The 17,971-nt window shown below is 45.8% G+C and overlaps 1 protein-coding gene across 1 annotated transcript; it reads left to right on the top strand.

The window, feature by feature from the left end:
* The first annotated feature begins 557 nt into the window (after positions 1-557).
* Positions 558-16,335, top strand: LOC138582376 (keratin, type II cytoskeletal 1-like). Its single transcript, XM_069653640.1, has 9 exons — positions 558-1,185; positions 1,444-1,664; positions 3,166-3,226; positions 3,437-3,532; positions 5,177-5,341; positions 11,247-11,372; positions 12,089-12,309; positions 14,488-14,522; positions 15,058-16,335. The coding sequence occupies exons 1-9, from the start codon at positions 658-660 to the stop codon at positions 15,351-15,353; spliced, it is 1,749 nt and encodes a 582-aa protein (XP_069509741.1). The 5' UTR covers positions 558-657; the 3' UTR covers positions 15,354-16,335.
* Positions 16,336-17,971: the final 1,636 nt, after the last annotated feature.

The raw sequence follows: 17,971 nt of genomic DNA on the forward strand, positions 1-17,971 counted from the left end.
CTTCTCTTGGAAAGGACTTTGATGCTACTTTCTGTGCATGGCATTACCTGTACTAAGCCCGCATTGAAACAAAGCCAGTGCTAGTTAAAATATCTTAATTATTAGAAAATACACTAAGAACTTGATAGTCGAGATAGTTCTCCTTTTGGGAGACTGCTTAAATGTGTGTTGCCTGTTCGGCTAACAAGCCTCAGGCTTCACTATGCGGTGCCACACTGAGCCGCACAGCAAGGAGACAAAAACATGCTTCTCCAAAACAGGAATCATAATGCAAAACGCTGCCATCTAATGCCACCTCACGGCATGTACACACGATCGCTTTAAAAAAATGATGTTATCAGCTTTTTTGACATGGGAGGATTAGATGACAAGTCGCAGAAGACTGAAGTCTGCAAGCCAAGCAAGTTTTTTTTAATTCTATAGGTGTGATTAGTTTAACAGGTTGAGTAGGAGTCGTCGCTGCCAGAGATGCCAAGCCCATGATTACTCTAAATTATCCTCGTTACTCTAATGTGACCAAGCCCAACATTTCAAACAGATAAAAGGTGGAACCTTGAGCTCCATCAACAGAGGGGTTCAGTCTCCTTCACTCTATGCTCTGTTCCTGCACAACCTTGCTCTTTCTTTCAATTTCTGTCCCCCACTACGGAAGCCACCATGAGTATGAGGCAATCCTCACACAAAGGTGCAAGAGGGTTTAGTTCTTCCTCTGTTGGAGGAGGCTATGGCAGTGCAAGAGGAGGTGGTGGTAGTGTAAGGACGAGCTCAACCTCTGCCTCACACTATGTAGGGGCGGGCAGAAGCAGCATGAGTGTTGTTAACCTTGGTGGAATTAGGAAGAGTTTCATTCCAGCCAGTCTCCCTGGTCACGGAGGCTATGGAGTTGGCGCTGGAAGCGGCGCTGGAGGCAGTGGAGGCTATAGTGGTGGTGCAGGCTTTGGTGGTGGTGCTGGAGGAGGCTTTGGTGGTGGTGGAGGCTTCGGTGGTGGCGGAGGAGGTTTCGGTGGTGGTGCAGGCCAGGGTTTCCCAGTATGTCCTCCTGGTGGAATTCAGCAGGTCACTATCAACCAAAGCCTCTTGACACCACTCAACCTTGAGATTGACTCCTCCATCTCAAAGTTGCGCACAGAGGAGCGCGAGCAGATCAAGACCCTGAACAACAAATTTGCCGCTTTCATTGACAAGGTAAGGGTCGCACTTTAAGATAATTCCATTGAAATGTTAACTATTGTATATAGCATTCTGTTGAAACCATGTTTAAATGCTTTCTCTCCATCCCTAAACAGAAATCTAAGCTAAGAAAGACATTTGTGATAATGCTACAATACAAGTTAATATCGGTGCCTGCAACTTTTTTGATGCTTTAATCTGGTTTGTGCTCCAGGCGGCATCAGAGTCATGCAACTGATGTAAAATCGCAATATACCCCATCTATTGTTTAAGGTCCGATTCCTGGAACAGCAGAACCAACTGCTCGAGACCAAATGGCTCTACTTGCAGGAACAGGGTCAGAAAGGTGGGACCAAACAGAACAACCTTGGACACTTGTTTGAGAAGTACCTCATGAACTTGAATAAGCATCTGAGTGGCTTACAAAGCAGCAAGACCCGCTTGGATGGCGAGCAGAAATCCATGCAAGAGATGGTTGAAGATTACAAGAAAAAGTATGTCCATCAGTCCTGCTTCCGTTTTCCTATGTCATGTCATGTCATGCTTTATTATACTGCACCAGTCCACATTGTTCTATTCTAACAGCGCTGAGACTTGTCCACAATGTGCTTCATTGTGTGCCCCCCCCATTGATCTCCAAACCTTAGCCGTAGGAGAGGAAGGGTGAGTGGGGAACTGAGTTAAACAAACATGACATATTTCTGAAGGTAGAAGAGGAGATGGAAGCTAAGAATGAAGTGTGTGATAGTTTGCATGACTCTAGCGCCAGAGAAGAGTGATCAAAGTGTAGCGATGATCGGGGGCAAAGGGCTACTAGCACACACTGCTCTAAGAATAAGCCATTCACTCGTGAGGACAGTTTCTGGTACTTCACAGAAGCTCTGAAAGTGCTCAGTAAGTGGGTGTCTGATGGGCTTGTGCTTCAGTGCTCCCTTGAAGTAAGGAGGCGTGGTTCCGTTCGGTGTTACACCATAAAAGCGCGGTAATGAGTACTCACAAGGTGCTACCCAGGCGCTTGTGGGCCCACAGTTATGCAGCTGTTTGCCATTTCCAATGCTTTGTCATATATGACCGAGTGAAAAGACGTGTGTATTGATTGCATCACTTTGAGATACACCTTTAAGCACTCAGTGTTGAAGGGCGCAGTTGCATGCCGATCCGTGGGCATGTTTTCCGTGCAGAACAGGTTGGTCACCTGGAACACGATTCCTAAAGGAGTGAAGAATGTGTATGGTGTTGACAGTGGAGACATGTCCACGTGACACGTAGAATGTACTCAATGAGCCACCTGAATTGCCAGCATTGATCCGGCACGTGTTCCCATGACCATTGAGTATCCATGTCAAGGGTCCTCCGGGGACGAGTTCCGAGCACATTGCGTGGGCACTGCAAGTGTTGAAGGCTGGGCAACAATGGGCAGTCCTACAGGCAAACGCCCTCCACCCATGCAAGGGTTTATAGTTCTGAGGAGGTCGTTTCAACCAGGATAACATATTACCTAACACTGTGCACAGAAGAGACTTTTACTGAAACAAAAAAAGAAGCCCAGGTCCGTATCCCTGCGGCATTTCCAAACGTACAGCGTGGAAAGAATGGCGTCCATGAAAATAGGTAATTCAGCGATACATTGTGGCGCGGGGCGATTTTTGTCGTGGTGCAAAAGGTGCGTCACTGCAAACTGTATGTACAGGGGGGTCACTCTATCTGCTGACACGAGCAGAGAGCCATCAGTTTGAGTTTGCATGTATACAACACACCGTTTATCTACATCATGGCCGCTCTTAGAGCCCCAGGCTTTCCTTGATTGCCACAACCGCCTGAATTTTTTCCAGCTGCGTTTCCTCTAGGCTTGAGTGCGCTGTGTGACAGCTACTATAGTATTGCACAGTCGCTCTGGCGCGATGGGGGCTTTGTGCTACGCCCCATTCCCCTATCACTGAACCTCTGTACACATCAGGATATGCTAATCAGAATCTCCCGTCTTCCGCCCGACAGATATGAAGATGAAGTCAACAAGCGTGCAGCTGCTGAGAATGAGTTTGTTACCCTCAAGAAGGTGAGTGATGAGTGCACCTGTGGAAGTCATTGCTACTGCCATGCATTCAGACTCGAAGACTAACGGCGCAGTGCCTAACAAAAGTAACAAGTCAGACTTACTCAAGGAAGCCCGCGCTAAGTGTGACATGTTATGTGAGATCCATTTTGTGTAGTATTGTGAGTATCCACGAGAGGAGGATTGATTTGTAACACTTTGTTTGTCTCTTAGGATGTGGATGCTCTCTACATGACCAAGGTGAAACTGGACTCAGATGTAGGTTCGCTGACGTCAGAGCTAGAATTCCTCCATACTATTTATGATATGGTAATCACCCTTCGACTTCCATATTGAAACATCCTGTACACAGACATCATTTGAACATATACCACAGGGCTCTATTCTGTTGACGGTGATGGATGCCCAGGTTAATGGTCTCAATCTTAAGGTGAAGGCCTCTAATGAGGGTGAAGGTCACCCTGATGGCCAGGGCTCTACCACTACTAGAGCTTGGGCGGGGGCAAGAAAGGGTGGCCTCACTTTAGGTTCACATGACGCAGATTATCCATGTCCCCTTGACCAGTACCCGGTGTGCACACAACACAAGGATAGGCTTGGAATGGAGCCTTTATGGGACTTTGGACTCTGCACTCTGAGCTTGCTGATTGGCTAGAGAGCGGCACATTTTCCTGACCCGACATTAGACTGATCGAAGCTTTGGCAGCAGTAGTCCTGCTCAGAGCTCAGATTAACAGGAGTCTTCTTGCAGGTATTCCTGTTTCACGCATACACTGAGAGTAGTCTTGAATGTAGTGTTCCTGACCTGAGTTTAGACAGACAGGAGCCCTGGCTGCAGTAGCTCTGTTTTGAACTTAGATTGATAGGAGCCCTAGCTGAGGCTTTGCAGTTTTTTTCTTTTTTTTTTTAGCTTAGACTGAGAGTAGTCCGGGCTGCAGTGTTCCTGGTCTGAATTTAAATTGACAGGAGCAGTGAATCTCACACTGCTGGTATGAGCTTCCACCAACAGGTGTCAAGGTTCCAGTGCACCTTATCTGTGCTTAGTTTGGAAGGAACAGTGCAGTTCATATTTATGTCTAAACCCCAAGTGACATCACTGTGTGTACTGACAATCCTTTGATGAGTAATGGCTTTCACTTTCCTGTACTAGTGTTCCTTCAACAGCTTTCCTTAATCTAAGATATGTGCACTAATCGCTTGCACTAATTCCTGTCCTGATGTTACATTGACAAGAGAAGAAACTCTAGTACATTGTGATCTTGCATTGATAGGAGCCCCAATGATATCACAATACCTGTCCTTATATCCCACTGACAGGAGCCATGATTCTAGCATAATACCTTTCCCAGTGGTCGGCAACCCGCAGCTCTCCAGATGTTTTGTACTACGTGTCCAATGAGACCTCACGATTTATTGCACTGGCAAGGACTGATCGTCTCCTCAACTTCCACCAACAGAAGCCTCAGCTCTACATTCTTATACTGAGAATTCATTAGCATAAGCCCAGGCTGTAGTATTCAAATGCAGAGCTTCCAGATATCGACAGAAGCACTTACTCTAGCATTCCCAAACAGGCTAGCACTCTGAGATGCCCTCCCCAGGGTTTCGGTTGGGCGTTTCAGTTCACAGGGCAATAGTCCAATATTCCTACTCTGGCTTCCGGTCCGGGGTAAGATGTGTACCCATTCTTCTTGTAATACGTTCTCTCGACTGGAGTTCTAGTTTGGGAATCCATCAGGTCATATTTAGTGGTGTGTGAAGACATGGTTTGAGTGAAAAAGGCGATGTTTGCAGCCTGGAAATGGTTGTCACTAGAGAGGAAATGCGATGCCCTGGACATCTTGTGAGACTGTTCTCTTGCATCAGGATGATGCAGTCAGTTTAGGGGATCCAGCAAAGATGGTGCTCAGTGAAAGGTGATCTTGGCTGATTGGTGTCTAATGTTTCTTGCAGCAAATGTCCCATGCGCAAGGACAGACGACAGACACCCAAGTTATCCTGTCTATGGACAACAACAGACAACTGGACCTGGCCGGTCTCATGGCAGAAGTCAAGCAAACGTACGAAGAGATCGCTCAGAGGAGCAAACAGGAAGCCGAGAGCAACTTTGCAAACAAGGTATGGGACTTGGAATAAACAAGGTTTGAATGGATATTTCATTTAGGTGCATTCCCGCATGAAAACATGCACAACGCCTTGGGCTTCTGTACTGCACATGACCTGCACTCTTGACCTACCATTCAAGAGACAATCAGATTGCACATAGATGTGCACCGAGTGCTGTTCCATGAGCATTTGGATTAACACTTCACTTGTTTCGCCCACATCAGGTATACGTTTTACTGTCACTGTGCAAAAGCAGAAACTCCCCTGACTGCCTAAATCCCTGCCTCTCTACATGAGAACAGTGAATGCCACGCTGCCCAGTGTCATTACCATCTTGGAGCTGGGCACCTCATGGGCCGGGCCTTATTCTCCTTATGTTGCTTATCCTCATGGGTCAAACTCAATAGAGAGTTGTTGGGACATCTGATAATATTAGGATAGGAAGATTTGCACACTCAAAAATGGTCCAGTTAAAGAGTTTGTGCTTCCTTACGTTGCAGTCTCAACCTCCATAACATGCAGCTTAGAGAGTTCAGGAGTCATTGCGATATAGTCTCAAACTCCATAACATGCAGCTTAGAGAGTTCAGGCGTCTTTGCGATATAGTCTCACACTCCATAACATGCAGCTTAGAGAGTTCAGGCGTCTTTGCGATATAGTCTCAAACTCCATAACATGCAGCTTAGAGAGTTCAGGAGTCATTGCGATATAGTCTCAAACTCCATAACATGCAGCTTAGAGAGTTCAGGCGTCTTTGCGATATAGTCTCACACTCCATAACATGCAGCTAAGAGAGTTCAGGCGTCTTTGCGATATAGTCTCAAACTCCATAACATGCAGCTTAGAGAGTTCAGGCGTCTTTGCGATATAGTCTCACACTTCAGAATATGCAGGTTAAACAGTTCAGGCGTCTTTGCGATATACTCTCAACCTCCATAACATGCAGCTTAAACAGTTCAGGCGTCTTTGCGATATAGTCTCAAACTCCATAACATGCAGGTTACAGAGGTCAGGCGTCATTGCGATATAGTCTCAAACTCCATAACATGCAGCTTAGAGAGTTCAGGCGTCTTTGCGATATAGTCTCAAACTCCATAACATGCAGCTTAGAGAGTTCAGGCGTCTTTGCGATATAGTCTCAAACTCCATAACATGCAGCTTAAACAGTTCAGGCGTCTTTGCGATATAGTCTCAAACTCCATAACATGCAGCTAAGAGAGTTCAGGCGTCTTTGCGATATAGTCTCAAACTCCATAACATGCAGCTTAGAGAGTTCAGGCGTCTTTGCGATATAGTCTCAAACTCCATAACATGCAGCTTAAACAGTTCAGGCGTCTTTGCGATATAGTCTCAAACTCCATAACATGCAGGTTAAAGAGGTCAGGCGTCCTTGCAATATAATCTCACACGTCAGAGTATCCAGGTTAAAGAGTTCAGAAGTCCTTACAATATAGTCTCACACTTCAGAGTATCCAGGTTAAAGAGTTCAGACGTCCTTACAATATAGTCTCACACGTCAGAGTATCCAGGTTCAAGAGGTCAGGCGTCCTTACAATATAGTCTCACACTTCAGAGTATCCAGGTTAAAGAGTTCAGACGTCCTTACAATATAGTCTCACACGTCAGAGTATCCAGGTTCAAGAGCTCTTATTTCCTTACTTTCGAATCTCGCACTGAATCACATAATGGTCTTATTGTTCAGGTATCCTTACCTTTTTGTTTTTTTATTGTTTATTTAGTTTCTTACAAAACCTTTTACAACACTGACATTCTGGTCACTTCATGAAAAAGAAAAGTCCTTTTACATTATATTAATTCAGCTTACTCCCCAGGCCGAGTATAATGTCACTGTCGATCTTGACCACCCCGCTAGCGACAGCCCCTCTCCAGCGTTATTATCCCCCTTTGACCAATGATGTTTAGGAGCCCATATCTCGTTACAGGACCCCCAATCCTTTACTACGGTGTCGCGATAGCGTCAGAGCCGGGCTGCTCCGACGGCTTTAGGCATTCATTAAAAAAGTCAATTAAGGCAATTGATAAACTCACACATTCAGTTTCCACCATTCGTCTGCTGATAGAGATTCTGCCTCCCTGATGAATTTTGGATCTCATTTCTGATAAAGCCTCACATAACATCCCAGGTGCAGCAGGGTTTCATGAGACCCTATCTGTTTACAGAACCGGCAAGTTGAAGGGGCAAGACCATCTTTGTATCTGATCGCTAACATTTCTCTTGTCGGTAATAAATGAAGTCTCAGTTCCATTCACTGTGATCTGTATTTAGTGTCAGGGAATTTATTCAGGTACGGCTGGGGCTGTCCAAGGGATTTTGTCTCATTGTCCAGCTGCGTGTGGAGCTTGTATGCGCTTGCTTCCTCCACAGCTCGAATCCTGTCTGATTCCCATCGTTTTTTCCACGTTTTATCTGTATTTGACATCAGTTATTCAGGCGAGGAATCCACTGCCAGTAAAAGCTTTCAACATCTCTGTTCCCAGTTTTGGCCCATGAGGTTCTCATATGTTTGTCAATTCTTTGTGTAGTAGTTCAAAGCATTTAGTCTTATTCAAGTCTATGTATTTTCTAAAGAGACAGAGAGATTTCCAGTCCACCGAGACCTCCAGCGAGATTAGGCCCTGCTCACGTCTCAATATCTGCATTGGCGTTGATTTAGGTACGCCCATTACCCGCTTCCAAAATTCGCCCTGCATAAACGACCAAAATTGGCCTTGTGTGGCCTTTGTTGACTCTGAGCCATAAGTTAGTATTGGAATTAGTTCGGCTTTACAGAAATCCATCACTGGTTGCATGGGAAAGGCGCCTGATTGGACATTGCTTCTGCTTTCCCTATGAGGCTAGCCGTGTAGCCATTCTCGACAAGATTTGCCGAGAACAGCAGGCCCAGATATTTGAAAAAGGTGACTATCTCCAGTGCCTCCCCATCAATTCGCCAAATAAATTGTTTTTTCCCCTTGGAGGAGTACTGAAGTTGCATCCCCTTCGTTTTTTCCTGGTTGATGGTAAGTTTGTTTGTTTCGGTTTATGCCTCTAGATGATTAAATTGTCTCAGAAGGCCTATTGGGGTCCTGTCCACCAGGACCAAATCATCTGCATAGAATAGGTGTCTCAGCTCTGTTCCTCCAACCTTTGGGCAAACATTTTTGCATCCTTTCATGCAGTCGGGTAGGTCACAGAAATACAAATTATAGATGTAAGGAGCCAACGGGCAGCCTTGTTTGACTTCACGCTCCGTTCGGATTTTAGTCGACATCAGCCCCTCCCCATTACATTTTATTCTAAAGGCTGTATCTGAATGTAGAGCTTTAATGTGTGCCATTAAATCCGGAGGACATTAGATTCTTCCATGGCTAATGCTGTCAAACGCTTTGGAGAAGTCAATGAATGCCAAGAAGCATTTCTATTTTGATTTGATCATTTTGGTTTTTAGCACGCAAAGCAAGAACATTGAGCTCGATGTTCCGGCTCCTTCAGTAAAGCCGAATTGGAAGAGGTCTTGGTGGCTTGAGTCCATGGCCCAACTTTTCAATCTTTGTAGCAGAAGTGTAGCATACAGCTTCCCCAGTACATCTAAGAGCGCTATCGGCCAGTAATTCTCTGGGTTGGCACCATCTCCTGTTTTGAGAATAGGTTCCACAATCACCTCTTTCATGACTCTGGGATAGATCTTGTTTCGAGCACTACATTTAGAATCACATCCAAGGCGGCTGCCCATTCAGTCAGGTTCTCCTTTAGCATCATGTTAGTCAACCCATCTGAGCCAGGTGCTCGAGAAGCTTAGTGCTTATTATGAAGGAAATTAAATCCTCTTGGCTGTATGATAGGTTACAAGGCGTGGCTCTGGTTCGGCTTGTTGGTTCATCTCTTGGGCACATGTAAAGATTCATATAAAGTCTATCCAGTCTTTCTCTCATACTCCGTTGACCAGCGGCTGGGGTTGTTTACCAGTAGCCGAGTTTATAATTGCCTATGACTCTCATGAGTTGTTTTTCCTCAACATGGTTTCTAACATCAACTGGGCGTTTTTTCTCAGGATTTCCAATTTCTTGGATTTTACCCAGTTCTTGTAGGTGTTCTTTAATGTAATAATTTCGTATGCCTTTTCGTCCGCATCCATCTTTAGTGCTATTTTCACGTCTCTTGTTAGCATTTGTTTTTTCCTGGCAATTTCCAGGTGAAAGGCGTGTTTGTGAGCTGTTTGGGTGTGCTGCATGAAAGGTTTTGCCTTGTGGTGCGTCATCAGCAGCCCTCACTTGTACTCCTGTTGTAGGTTGGCTTTTTAAAGTTTGTGTCAATGTTATGACATCTTGCTTATCCATCCCTAGCCTGGTCCCTCCATTGTCCACCCTCAGATTCGGGTTGTAAATATCGTTCAATGTTGAGTTAAGTTCATGCCAATTGAACCTTAGAATGTTATGGCCGCTCTTCTCCGTATAAAGTACTTCTAGTAGGACGATCGAGTTCCAACATGCCAGGTAGGTTTGGGTACTTTATCCTTTTCCAGTGCACCCTTCAGCACGTGGAAATGGCAGGATTTCATCAATTGAGCCCAGGCCTTCCATCTCTTAGCTTTTTTGGGACCCAGTATTTGTCGACTTGGTACCTCCCATTTGTTGACCGGTCCTGCAGACCAGATTAAAGTTGCTGCACACAATGATCACACTGTTTGGTCTGCTATCTGCTTCTTCTATGAGTTTTGCCACTTCTTGCAGCATTTGTGCTACAGTCCTTGGTTTCGGATTCCAATAGGTGTTAATGAAAGTGAGGTACTTTCTTCATTACGTTGTGTGCTCCCCTTGGTGGTTCTTAGTCTCAATCTAGTTGACTGCAGGTATGGTCGGCAGTTTATTGGAGAAATTGGCTCATACTGGGTCCCTGATTTCACCAGAGTTAGGTGTCCTGCAGCTGGTCTGCCTCACTTTGCAATCTCACACTCCAAAACGTTAGTGGGAAAGAGTTCTTGTGTCCTTACCTTGCAGCGACACACCCCAGAATAGGCTGGGTAACTATCTCAGGTCCTTTATTTTACATTCCCAGACTATAGAACGTGTTTCCTATGTTAACGCTCTTTTGAGTCCTTACCTTGCATTCTCGGAAATAACATTGCAGCCTTACACTGCAGAAATGAGTGGGTAAAGAGTTCACGTGTCCTTGCTTCATGCTACGCGGGTTTAATTGTCATGTAGTTTCAGGGAAACCGTTAAATGCTGTTACAGAAAATGTACACTAGTTGCACATGACAGTTATATTGCCACACTCCATATTAACTTGTACTTAGCGACAGCTACACATGCATTCATTGTGACCAAAGCAAAGCCAACCTAACTTCACAGCACGCGCCACCTGGACTTCCTTCCGCCAGCAGGCCAAACGAAGATATAGTGCCCTCATCGTCACTGCAAAAGCTGGAGCAAGTAGCATAGGCGCAGGAAGGATGGCCTGCACATCACACACAGCTGCCTAGCCTCCCGGTACCAGCAGAAAGAAAGCAGTCTTCACGTCAAAAGAGATCATTGGGGTGGGAAAAAGCTTCGGCAAAGCTTGAAAAAAACAAGTGGGATGCTTTTGTTGAAAAAAGGGGACGAATGGTAGGTCTTACTAATGGGTTGCATTGCACTTCAAACTCAGCCTGTGTTGTCAAAAGACCTCAGAGGAATGTGGATAAAAGCAAGAGTCTAGGATTGTTTCAATTGAAACTCATTGAGGAGAACCTCCACAAGCACCGAGCAACAGCAGATCCTCATCTCTGCTGATCAAGGATTTGGCATGTTCTGGTGCAGGCGGTCCTTACAATGGTCTCTTCATACTGTACTTTGACATGACCCGGGGACATTGAGTGCCTACTGAACTCCTGGCATGCTGCCTCTATCTAACCTTTTCCTGTTTCTGACTCTCCAGTACCAGCAGCTGCAAGCTGTGGCTGGCCAACATGGCGACCATCTGAGAAACACGAAGAGTGAGATCTCCGAAATGAACAGACAAATGCAGAAGCTGAAGGCAGAAATTGAGGCAGTGAAGAAACAGGTAGGACACGAAATTGCCAACAGGTGCATCTTTCACTTCTGACCACTGGAGACCACAATAATCACGCAGAACGGTGGGTTTTGGCGGGTGATCCTGGGGGCCTGCATTGTGAGGGTGTGCTTCAGAGAGATGGAGCCGCATGTGAGAAACGCTTAGCAACATTTCACATACATCTTTTGCGTTCACGAGAAATTAACCTCCAACCCCATGTGTACAGGCAGCTCCCTTCTCTTTCATGGGCATGTCTCACTTTTGTAATATGACAATTTTAAATGTATGCTTTCAGAATTACAGCACTCACCTGAAGTCTGGCACATACTGATAATTCAGATGCTCAGAAATGTGTTCGATGATATTAACCATTTTATACAATATGCATGTTATTGACAACCACAAAAAAGTAGCCCAAGAGCTCAGTCCACCAGTCCTCTAGACCAGGACTTTCCTAATCCGATCCTTGAGAGTTTAAACCACACCAGTTTTTCATGAAAACCACTGACTGTACTAATTCATTTAGAATCACTATAGCAGAGTGTATTTTGTGTGGTTATCCTGCAATCCTGTTGGCTCTTGGGGACTGGATTTAGCTGCCCGGATCTAGAAACAATAATCTTTCTTAGCTACACGAAAATGTTGTTCACACTGCAATACTGTAATTCAGGAATCCTCCAGAACACTGACCGCTACTGAACAGGTTTCCGTTTTGCTCTTTGTAGATTACCAGTGTGCAGGCACACATTGCAGAGGCCGAAGAACGGGGAGAGCTTGCACTGAAAGATGGCAAGAAAAAATTGGCTGACCTCGAGGCAGCCCTTCAGAAGGCCAAGGAGGAAATGGCCCGCCAACTGAAAGAGTACCAGGATTTGATGCGTGTCAAGACGAATCTGGATGTTGAAATTGCCACCTATAGGTGTCTGTTGGAGGGTGAAGAGAGCAGGTTAGTGCAGGGCCCGCCAACACCCTCTGCATATTATTGTACCTAGTAATAAGCAGGTGGATGCCTTCTACCGAGATCAACGTTTGGACATAGCGCTCATTTTTCTTTCTGCTTCTGAAAACGCTCATCTCAGCAAGACATTCCAGTGAGAACAATGGCAGATATGATATGACACGGAATTACAGATGTGCAGTCAGTGCTTTAAGTGGGGTAAGAAATTGAGGGGGGGACTCATTTGAGGGCGTGGCTTCCGTGGTGGGCGTGGCCTGAAAGTGCGCAAACCATGGTAAGGTGCTCAAACAAATATATACATGTATGTAAGCTTTTATATATTTGTGTGAGCACCTTAATATGGTGTATGTACTTTTGAAGCCATCTTCTATAAACATAGAAATGTTACATTTTTCTATGTTTATAAAAAGTGTCTTGATACGTACACAATTCAAGCCATCTTTATAATGCTTTGAGGACGGACAAAACCTGAGGTGTCTTTGTCCGTCGGGACAGTTTTATAAAAGATGGCGTGAATTGTGTAATTTTCAGCCCATATTTTATAAACACAAAAATAAAATATGGATTGATAAGTACACAATACAAGCCATCTTTTATAAAGCAAGGCCAACGGAAAAAGACGCCCCGGGCTCAGTGATCTGTGCTCTGCTCTGCAGAGCAGATAGATTATAGAGCGGAGGGGTCTTTGACCCTCTGCGAACCCGGGGGCTCCATGATCTAATCTGCAGAGTAGATCACAGAGCTCCCAGGTAAGCTGAGGGTCATTGACCTGGGAAGGGGAAACAGAGGGACCATAACTTCCTCTTGTGACCCCTCCTAAGAGGGGGCACAAGAAGAAGTTACAGTGACTGACAGACGTGCCAGCCAGCGCCTTGCTGAAATTGCATCTTCCAGTTTCAGCAGTGCTGTGGCTGGCTGGCACTTCTGTCAGTCACACAGCTGGCTGACTTTAAAATGGTGGGCGCATCTCCCGTCACGGCTATGGCTGTGGTGGGATACTGTGTCCTGCCATGGCTTTGAGGGACTGCGGGCCCCAGCAGGGCCCCGACTCAACCCCACTGTTTAGAGACTGCCGGGCCCAGCTGGCCCTGGCCCACTTAAAGCACTGTGTGCAGTGCCTCTCATCAAGATAGGAGTTTCCGACTATCAGCCATCCTTCTCCTCCCTCCACCGGTGCGTGAAAGCCATTTGCACCCCGAGGGTTGCTGTGATGTAACATGCTCCTACACCCCTGGGGCTCAACATGGCAGCAGGGAAAAGGCAGTGTTCAATCTCACATGGCCGCAAAAAGTAAATGCTTATGAAAAAGGAGCTTTACCAAGTCTTGGTGAACTAAACTCAGCTGTCCCACTGCTCCATGCCCTGCATGCCGCAAGCGAGTCCCATACTAGGCTCCACCTTATACTGAAAGTTCACAAGAATGAGAATACCAGGCCAATGGGAGCAGTACAAATGCGAAAACTAGGTTAAGAGAGATAGCAATGGCAATGTGCAATGTTCAACCACCATTCAAGCTATAGTAAAACTTCAAACTTTACAGGGCATCGGATTTTTTTTTAAATTGGAAGTTCCTTTGGGTATGCAGGTGTTGTTTGTGTTAGTGAGACACTGCTGCAGATGGTATAAATCATATTGATAAGGCTTGTGTGTGTCCAACTCTAAAAATAACAATTTAGTGGAAATGATTGTATCAATTCCTGTCTTGCATGAACTTTCAAACCCCCATGGATTACAGCTGAAGTGAAGGAACCTAGTCCAAGTGTGAGCAAGCCACGCCCACGTCCATGGACACTGGTCCCACCTGCCCCAAGAGAAATGGAGTGCAAGAGCTGCTCCAATGGAAAGCCAGCGCGTGCCTTCACGTTTACTATTGACAGAAATGACTGCTCTTAATCCCGAGGGAAAGGAAGGGGAAGAATGCCCACAGTCAGGTGTCCAGTCTGCAGCTTTTTGCAAGTCATGTTTGGCACAGTGTTAGCAGAATGATACCAGCTTCTGTTTATCATGGCCTGTGTGTCCATGAATATGTATGCCCTGTACTGAACTAATGGAGTAGGTCTGATGGACAAACAATGCACCTGTTTGCCTGCTTGGTGATGCTTCTGCTTACATCTGAAAGGACACGTGCCCAGCCCATTTCCCACAATCTCTTTCTTTCTTTTTCAGGATGTCTGGTGAGACCCAAAGTAGGGTCAGCATCTGTAAGTACCCGTACCCTGGCTCTTTCATGTCTTCACTGGGAAGGGGGTGGCCTTGTTACTAGATAAATACCGGTCAGAGCTCTTTACGAAAGCCTCAACAACCTCATACATGTTCTTCACGTGGTGGAAGGTGCCTTGTCCCAGCTAATTGATGAAACGGGCATGAGGGATTGCATTCATTGGATCGCAGGAAGATTCATAACTGTGATCCATGTGCTGCGTCTTGTACATCCTATGGGGGCTAAGCCATACCTGTACATACAAAGATCATGCTAAACTACTCTACGAGGTCCTGGTCAGGGCCTCTTCTGAAACTAGTGATGGTCTTCGCTCAGAGCACAGTAATTTCAGACTCAAGCTGCAAGCCATCATTTCTGTGTCAGCAAGGTTTCATTATATCCTATTTCTTGCTTGCAAGCACCTGTAGAGGTTAGCTCAGACATGTTACGTATACCAGGAAAGTCCTTAACTCAATGTGTTTTCCCGGGATGGAAGTCCACTTTTGAATGAATCTCTTGTTGTGTGTTTATTGCAGCTGTGGTCAGTGGGAGTCACAGCTCCAGTGGAGGAGGAAGTGGTGGTGGTGGATATGCCTCTGGAGGAGGCAGTGGCGGACATGGCTCCGGAGAAGGAGGAGGCAGTGGTGGCCATAGGTCCGGAGGAGGAGGTTTCGGAGGACACAGCTCTGGAGGAGGTGGCGGAGGACAGAGCTCCGGAGGAGGAAGCCGATATAGCTCTGGAGGTGGAGGATATAGCTCTGGAGGAGGCACCAACCGTAGCTCAGTGGCTGTGGCCTCAACGACTTCAAGCTCTACGAAGAAATCCTATTAAGTCAGAGATTGAAAAACAAAGTAACCAGATTCTGCCTAAATGAAGAGCTTTCTTGCCTGCTGCCAGCAGCACCGACCATTTAAATTATCCATCGCAAAACATTTATTTCCATCTCTCTGTCTCATCAATACACTGTACCTGCAGATTTCTAGATTATTGGTATCTGCGTCACATCAAGGTTAGACTTTGCATTATTCAAGATCGCAAGTGACTATTAAATCCTAATAATGGGCAAGGTCACGCCTAGAGGGGCACGATGGGAGAGGAGATCTATGTTGATAGACTGCTACCTGCTATTGGGATAGAGGAGAGGAGAGCTGGCAGTGGGCGGTCCCTTCCATCGCAGCACTACTCCTGCTGTAATCCCCTTGGCTGCTGCAGTCTTAGGCTTCATGCTGCGCAAGTAATTGGTGCTGTGCTGCTGCTGCTTCCCCCTGGGTATCCTTGCATTCTTCCCACCAGGGAATCTTAAGTTTGAATGGAATGCTTTCCTCAAAGAATGCCAGCGTAACGTGCGTCAAAGGCCCCACCATAGACCCGTGTTGGCTGCTTCATTATTGGGGCGTACGGTAGGCTGGCATCTGTAATGGAAAAGTGCCGGATACCGAGGTTGAATTGCTTTCTCTTTTCCGGGGTTGGGGGAGTGTTTTACATCTTGACTTCTGTCCTTCTTGGTGTCAAGTCAAGGTTTTCTCTTCCATGCAATATGAATTCACAGGACTGAGGAAATCAGCAACTGCCATACGGCCTGAAAAAGACACCGCACGAAATAATTTACCACCACAAGGAAAACGTGGCCAAACGTTCCTAACTTTGTAGATGTCCCAACTGTGCGACTGTCGTTGTCTGAGCGTGTTCGAATGCCAGGCTTCCTGGTGCTCTGTTATGTACATAGAACCCTGTTCGTATTGCTGGTAGTGGGTGCTCAGGGCTCACGCCCTAGTCTCTCTTGTGTCTCTCAATAAACAGCATGTCAAATTCATATTCAATTGTTGGACTTGGTGTTTCATTTTTTTTTAGCGTCGCTCCAAAGCAATGGAAAAAAACGTACTTGCTCCAAAACTGTGAAAGAACTGTACAGGACTTTTCACTTCTAAACAAAAACCAAAGTCCTAATATGAGATGTAGCAATTCCCCTGCATTTAGGAGTGCTGTAACATCTCAATTACTCCCACATCATTCATCATCAACCCACACATACACATATGACAATGTGCACCCTAATATATAAGGGTTCTACTTCTCTCTCGGAGAAACAGTTGTATTTGACATGCTGCACTTACAGTAATAGCAGAAGAGAACCCCTCACTTCTGGCATTCCATCCCAGGTAGATAGAGAATGAAGACTCCACAGATGGGGAAGAAAGGAGTATGGGGAATAGTGAAGCGGATCTTGGATCTCACACACGAGCCGGGGGCAAACTGAAGCTATGCACTCTGTGGCCAGACCCTGCTGTCCACTAGGAACCTAGATGGCTTTACCCCCTGACTCGATGTTCCAAGCTTTGTACCGACCAGCTCTCTTGTGGGAAATCACACCTTCCTTCCAGACATTACGTTCCAATCAATGGTGCAGGCCCTGTTCTTCCTCAATTGGACGGTGGCAATGTCCTGCACAGCATTCTACCCATTTCCACTCTGGCACCCAAGAGAAACAACCTCCACACTGCAGCTTGCTTCTTCAAAGAACTCCTCAAATCTGACCATATGTTTCAACTACAGCAGTTGCCCCTTTCACTTTCAAGACCAGCTGCATCATTTACAAAGCTGGCAGTATCTTGCACACTCTCTCCTACCTGACCAACAAGGCCACCATCTTTGGTTGCCAACTCTCCACAGGAAGCTAGGACCTTTTCAGATCACAGCAGCAGAAATGCAAAAAAACAAATCCTAGGAAACATTGATCTTCACCCCCAGGCTGTGGAGCCTCATACCTGTGAACATTGGATATGCACTCACTCACATGCAGTTCAGAAAGGGGTTCAAGGCCTTCCTCTTCAAGATGCATCATCTTCACGCACTGTTTCTATGATACATCAACATCCGAGACACCAGTGTTCCACGGATGAATATCGGGTTCTAAACCATCAATCAGCCCCACATCTCTAGTACACCAGAAGGGATCCGAAAAGATTGTAAACATCCTTGTCCAATTTTGGTACTGTCGAGGTTTTATAACACGGCACACTCCAGCCAGGGACTCCTTCCCCCGACAATGAATGTGGCACACAATAAAAACGCTTATCTTTAATAAACCACAGATTTGTTTTGAGTAGGCCTCCAACCTGTCTCGCACCCATCTTCCCGAACACCCCATGTCACAATGGACTAGGAACCAGGCCAGTGTGTATCAATTAGATATTTATTTAATGGAAAAGGAAAGATATTCAAAATACAATTTTGCAACAGCCACCAGTGTTGTGGTAACACAAGTGCAATGATTCCTACAGAACAATTGGTTCCAAATCCTAACACAGTTCACATGGATCTTTAATGACAAAACAGTAAAAACGTTTTTAAAGCAATTGATAGCAACACGGTTAAGCACTCCGCCTGCAACACTCACCCACAAACATCAGCTAACTTAATTCCTTTTGAATGGAAGGCAGTGGCAAGGA

This window comes from Ambystoma mexicanum, chromosome 3q, assembly GCF_040938575.1.
Source record: "Ambystoma mexicanum isolate Mex_15411 chromosome 3q, UKY_AmexF1_1, whole genome shotgun sequence".
Classification (NCBI taxonomy): Eukaryota; Metazoa; Chordata; class Amphibia; order Caudata; family Ambystomatidae; genus Ambystoma; species Ambystoma mexicanum.